At 39.8% G+C, this 6,401-nt stretch overlaps 1 protein-coding gene across 1 annotated transcript; it reads right to left on the bottom strand.

The window, feature by feature from the left end:
• Positions 1-215: 215 nt before the first annotated feature.
• trmt10a (tRNA methyltransferase 10A) lies at positions 216-4,516 on the bottom strand. The gene is made up of 7 exons (XM_071478266.1): positions 4,100-4,516; positions 3,338-3,512; positions 3,180-3,251; positions 3,019-3,093; positions 1,724-1,873; positions 1,493-1,598; positions 216-820 (listed from the first exon to the last, which is right to left on the bottom strand). Exons 1-7 carry the CDS (start codon positions 4,276-4,278, stop codon positions 597-599), a joined length of 981 nt encoding a protein of 326 aa, XP_071334367.1. The 5' UTR covers positions 4,279-4,516; the 3' UTR covers positions 216-596.
• Between the last annotated feature and the right edge of the window lie 1,885 nt (positions 4,517-6,401).

The following is a 6,401-nucleotide window of genomic DNA, read 5'->3' as shown; positions in this document are numbered from 1 at the left end:
ACTCCTGCTGGTGTCTCTATGGTGCCTCCCTTTGACTGACCAAGGGCATCACATCATCTGAGCACACCTCAAACATCAGAAAACATAAGTCGTTCCAAATGTTCTTTCTTTACAACTTCAATTTTCAATCAATCTGAAAAAAATGCTTGATTTTCTCAAAAGAATATATTTTGTAAAAACTCACAATATTCCAGGAATTCCAGGACTAGTGAGAATGATGGTCATGTGTTGACTTTATCTTGTATTAAATCTTTTCTTTTAAACGCATCCATTTGGCACAGGTAGGTGGCAGCTTTAGCTTTAGACTCCAAACAAAAGAATCAAAATCTAATAAAACTCTGTTCATGAGTGTAATATCATCTCTGTATTCTGCCAAAAACTGTAGAGAAAATGAAACTTTCCATTTATATCAGCAGTCCAACTAAGCTGAGCAATTCAATGGGCACAAAGTAAAATGTTCAATAAATATCTAGTAAAAAACAAAACAAAAAGCATTTTGAATGTTTTAAGACAGAAACAAAAGACTTTAGGATATAGCTTTAGCATCAGTAAATCAAAACAGCTTCTAAGTTTCTTCATTCCCATAGTCTCAGACATTAGGACTTTGTTTGGAGTTGTCCATTTGGGCTGAGTGTTTGGTTCTTTTCAGTGTGCTCTGGTGTGTCCGGGTCAGAGTCAGAGTCTGAATCGTCCTCCTCTTTTTCTGGAAGAGTTGTTCCATCCTTGTCGACAGCCACCGCTCCTTTCCTCTGAGGCAGGACAGTGAAGAAGGCCTCCTGCCAGCTGCTCTTCTCCAGATACGCCAAGATTATCTCAAACACTGCAGGAGGGATCAATGTACAGCTGAGAGTCAAAGCAGGAATCAGCTGACGTCCTCCATAGTCAAAACTGAGACTGAGCCCCGCCCACTTGGTTATCGTTGCGACACCTGACATTCTGCCATTACCACTTCACTGAGATCTGGGTTTCTACTTTCTACTTTAGCCATGCTGATAGCGGTAGCTACGTTGCTAACACTACTACTAGAAGGCAGAAAAACAATTCATTGTTCATTTGATAATCTAAACAAATGACATGTTTCCTTGTGGTGACCTTTCTAAATTGAACTACAGCAGCAGCACTGCCAACGTTACTACCACTTGCAAAGGCTGGGGGGGAAAGTTGTTTACTGGCAAACAAAAGTTTTTCTGATTCAAACAGATACTTTTTAATCGATTTCTTACACTTTTGCTTGTGTGTTTTTGTTTTTAGAAAGGCTAAGACAATCTGACAAGGTCTACATATACCAAGTACTGCTCTAAGCAGAGGCCAAGGCATGTGGAGAAATCCAAAGACCTGCTGAGTCTAGCTTTGGTTGCTAAGCTTTGATTGGACTCAGTCTCAAGTACAATTTATCAGTGACTACAGTGGGGAATTTTACCACGAGAGAACATAAACGCTATGTGGTTTAACTCATATCAGTCTAATGTATTGATCTGGTACGTGTACTCACCATGGTTGACTGCCAGAACCTTCCGACTGTTCATCTTGACAAAGCTGCTAAGAGGAAGCTGAGCGTGATTAATCCCCAGCTCCTTCGCCCTCTCAAAGGTAATCCCCTGCAAACGACAGAACCCTGACCAGCTCAAATCAGGACGCAGGATGTGAATATGATGAGCCAGTTAGAAGAACGTCTGCATCATCATCATCCTCAGCTAACCAGCAGCACTGAAGTCAGACAAACCTTATGATGATTGTGGTCCACCAGGCCTCCGATCACGTAGGCCTTTTTCTGGTCCAGCTCCTCCAGGACATTGGGAGAGTCTGATGTCAGATACACCAGATCTTCTTTAGCCACAACCTCACTGTAGTGCTCAGTTTTAATGGTAATGTCCTGCACACAGACATGAAAGGGAACACTTACACACACATGCAAACTAGCATTATCCATAAATGTGGCATTGGTTCATGCTATATACTTGTCCCTACACAAATAAACAGTAAAATAAAATAAAGTCTGATGTAGCCCTGATGTTGCAGTGTTTTTCTTCCAGCCTGGTTTATCACTGTGGTAACAATGCACACACCAAACCTCACAGCCAGCTTTTAAAGTTCCTCCAGACATGTTTTAAACTCTGTAAAAAAAAACTGCTATGATAAATATGTTGTTTAACATCCTTTTGACACGTAAAAAGTGGAAAAAGAAAAACTATATATATATTATATAAAAATATATAAGGTCCGCGTCAGGTGTTGGGGGACCAGGGCAACGTGATGAGAAACGGGTTACTGGAACAAGACATTCATAGACTACAGCAGAGAATAAGGAACTCTTGGAATACTGGCTCTGAAGATTCCAGGTACAACATCTGAAGTCTCTGTCAGGAAAACAGGAAGACACACCACCCCAGGAAGGGTGAGAGGGAGACACATATACATATATATATATATATATATATATATATATATATATATATACACACACACACACACATACATACACATACATACACATATATATACATACATACATACATACATACATACATATATATATATATATATATATACACATACATATACATACACACACACACACATACATATACATATATTTATTTATTTATTTATTTATTTATTTATTTATTTATTTATTTATTTATTTATCGAAAAAACTGGGGCTTTACTCTTACTTCCTCATTGAAAAATCTGGATCAGGCCGTATGCCCTGCCCACCACCGCTGCACTACTTTGACAGTTAAAACAGGAGAGTATCAAGATCGGTGACTAGCAGACGTATCAGAACAGTTAGTGCAGTTTGCATCTTTTATTTGTTTATGTTGTTTGTTAGCTTCGTAACTGGCTGTGGCTGACACAGTCTTAGTGGTTGTGCTAATGCTAACTCTGGCTCGCTGTACTGACAAGTTTCAGGTTTATTTAGCCCTGCCCCTCGTCCCAGAAAGTTGACAGGATTGGTTCCTTAGGTTAGGTTTTGATCAGCTAATAGATTGACTGACTAATTGTTACAGCTCTGCTTACCTTCCAGTTTACCCATCCTTTGTCCTTTTCATCCATGCTTTGTTTCAGCTGTCCACCCAGACTCGTTAGATAAAACTGGAGAAGTGAGAGCAGTGGTTATACATCAGACAGTCAGACAGGATTGTCTCTACTGGTTCAAGTGTTGTACAGTAGCCACTAACCTGTACTGGATGTACAGCTCGTCTGTTCTCAGCATAGCACCGCTGGATCTGTTTGTGAAGCTTCCGGACATCCTGAGAAGACATCATTTGCCTAATTTCCTATCTGTAAATGTACACATATCAGGTATCTCTCTGCAGTGTCTCCCACAGCTGTTTACCTTGATCAACATGAGGTTGTCAAAGCTGCAGTCCACCACCAGCCTCAGCGTGCTGGGTGTCACCTCTCTGCGTGGACGTTTCCTGGCATTCTGGGTGTCTCCTCCTTCCTCCTCCTGAGGATGATGATTCTGTCTCTGCAGGCGACGCTGCTGCTTCCTCTCCTTTCGTCTTTGCCTGCAGTGGAAACAAGCTAGCTACTGCAATGTGGGCCATGATGTGGCACCACACTACAGACTCCCACATTGTAGTAAAATATTCAAAAACAATAATTTTAGTAAAGAATCTCAATGATTAGTGATAATTTTAAGTACCTGATTTATTTGAGTCATTTAAATAGTGGTTCCTTAAATCATTATTTTGGTTTTGTTATGTAACAATTGGTCAGGGCTGTGGACCATTATGGTTTTATATGTAAACAAGTATGGTGCTCTGTTGAACTGTTGAATGTAATAGACTTCTTTTGCCTGAACACAGTTTGTTCCTATGGAGCACCAGTGGCATATAGATTTTAAGATTATATGCATTTACATTATAGACAAGAGCCACTACAAGCAAGGCAACAGTAATTTGACAGATACTTGAATGAGGTTTGACGTGACTGGGGAGAACACTGGGGCGACCCTGGAAAATAACACTGTGACACTGTTGTAACAAACACACACACCATTAAATATATGAGCAGACGCTGGTGTTACATCTCTGTAGCTAAATGCCTCGATGACTGACAGCGCTGCTGACAGTGATTGAAACACCTTACTTACTTTCGCAGCTCTCTCTCCTCCTCCCACTTCTGCTGCTTCAGAAGCCTCTTCCTTTGCCTTTTGGACAGAGTCTGGTTTTCTGAAGCAGCTTCTCCATTGCTGCTCACAGTCTTCTCATTATCTCCATTATCGTTCTGCTGCTGGGCAGAAGCCTCAGCTTTCACACTATCATCAGCCATCAGTGAAAAACAGAGGTGGCTGTTGCCCTGTTAACTAGCTGTTGATGTTAGCTGTTAGCTTGTTAGCTGCTAACAGAGAGCGAACTGGCTGCATTTAACAAACAATTCACGGTTTACTAAAATTACTCTGTTTAAAGGTGCTTCATCGACACACAGACGAGGAAAATAAAGTAAACAAACTGTTCCACTCAGCAACTGTCCCACATGTATGGAAATGTTGGCGCATAGTTGACGTCATTTAACCGCGCCAGATGCGTTTAAATGCTATCGGAAATATAACGGATCTTGGAATTGAAGCAGTTTTGAGAATGATGATGGAAAATATTTTAGTTGTTTTCATATAATCACCAGTCCAAATAAAAAGACGTGGCGTTCAAAAACTGATAATATTATTTGGTGGCAATATGTTAAAATAAGTATCCAACTTTTACAGTATGTTTTTGAACTCCCCAAAAAGCAACTATATTTCACAAAATGTTCTACACCACAGCCACCTAAAAACCTGTAAATACCAACTTACATGTGACAACTCGTGAATGCATCACAAATGGAGCTGTACAAGGTCAGAATATTGGGGGGAAAAAACGTCCATGTGGGCAGCATCAGGTGGAAGGGCCAGAAAATGGTTTTGCTTGTAGACCTTCAGTTTGATTTTGTAAGGATTGGGATGGGATGGGTCCAGTAGGGTCCACTGTTCCTGTAACAATGATCTTTGATCAACATATGGTATAACAACCAGACTCTGCCCAGAGGTGGAAGTATATTGGCCAGACTTGGACTGAGGAACCAGGCATGTGTTGGAAATAATCATAAAATAGATTAAATGATTTCCTAGGATAGGGGACATTTTCAGTTTAAGCTGAAAAAATGTGATGAATTGAGACCTCACTTTTTGTCAAAATATGATTTACAAGTAAATAATGTGCTTTCACTCTCAAGCAGCTAATAAGCTCTAAAATAATGTGATGGTTTCAACCTTTTTGCTGTTGTTTTGTGTGTGTGTGTGTGTGCTGTGGTTTATTACTGATATTTCTTTTCTTTATTTCCTTCTTAAATGCTGTTTTTCATCAGTATCTCTGCAATTAATTTATATCAAACTATTTAAATCTGAATTATCTGTTTTGAATCCACAAGAGTAGGGAATGATTTCGGAATCAGAATCAGAATCAGTTTTATTGCCAATTGTAACTATTTTCTTTCATTTTATTTTCAGTTTTTCATTTTCTAATTAACCAAATGTAAATTAACCTGTAATACAGGCATTAGTTACAACATAAGAGCCCTTTATAAAAGAATGCATTGCAAACTGGTCAGAGGCTTGTGTGTGTGTGTGTGTGTGTATGTGTTATGGCTCTGGATGTAATGGAATGTGTTGCAGACACACTGGGATTAGATGCCTCAGTGTGTGTACAGTTCAGGCTCTGCAACATGATCCTGCATCCCTCACTTCCATCCCCTCCTAACCCAGTTACTATATAGGCTCAGAGCCAGCAGAGAAGCCTTTAACACTGACTGTTTATTTAACACACATTCCAGCATCAACAGTGCTAAGCCACTTTTCAGCCTTGCAAACACGCAAGGCAATAATGTTTTCTCCTCATTTATGTATTTGAAAGAATCATTCAGTATTTTGGGGAAATATGTGTATTTGTTTTCTATCCGAGGGAGAGATTTTCAGATCAATATCTCACGTCTGTGTGTTAAGTACAAAGTTTAGCTTAGCATAGCAAGACTGGACAGAGGAAAACTCCTAACCTAACTTCACATATCTCTTTTGATAATCAGGAGTCTAATAAAAATTTAAAGCTAACAATTTGTGGTTTTAGGTGAGTTATATGCTTGATGAACAGTGGTGTATCCATCTGCCCAGCACCTCTGCATGGTGTTTCCTGCTATAAGACAGGTGGTCAAGTATGGGTTTAGCACAGGTTTTGGTTTTGGTCTCACACAATGGTGCCAGACTGGGCAACCTGTGGTGACAAGACTGGGAGGCTGCACTTGGTTGACAAACAAGTAGTTCCACCCAAAACCACATGTTGTCATTTTTACATGTCTGTCTGTTTCCATAAAGACTAAACAAACCAGATACAGTATGTTAACCAATGAGCTTTAGAGGTGTTGGT

Source organism: Trachinotus anak, unplaced genomic scaffold (assembly GCF_046630095.1).
Source record: "Trachinotus anak isolate AG129_WGS33_773 ecotype Australia unplaced genomic scaffold, CSIRO_AGI_Tana_v1 ptg000005l, whole genome shotgun sequence".
In the NCBI taxonomy this organism is placed as follows: Eukaryota; Metazoa; Chordata; class Actinopteri; order Carangiformes; family Carangidae; genus Trachinotus; species Trachinotus anak.
This window is presented reverse-complemented; position numbering and strand designations above follow the sequence as displayed.

Bases quoted from the DNA above. Each gene is read 5' to 3' on its own strand.
- trmt10a (XM_071478266.1), bottom strand. From the start codon at position 4,278: ATGGCTGATGATAGTGTGAAAGCTGAGGCTTCTGCCCAGCAGCAGAAC. The intron at 1,599-1,723 runs GTTTGTCTGACT...TGTCGTTTGCAG, and splicing joins TGGACCACAATCATCATAAG to GGGATTACCTTTGAGAGGGC. The intron at 821-1,492 runs GTGAGTACACGT...TCCCTCCTGCAG, and splicing joins GGTTCTGGCAGTCAACCATG to TGTTTGAGATAATCTTGGCG.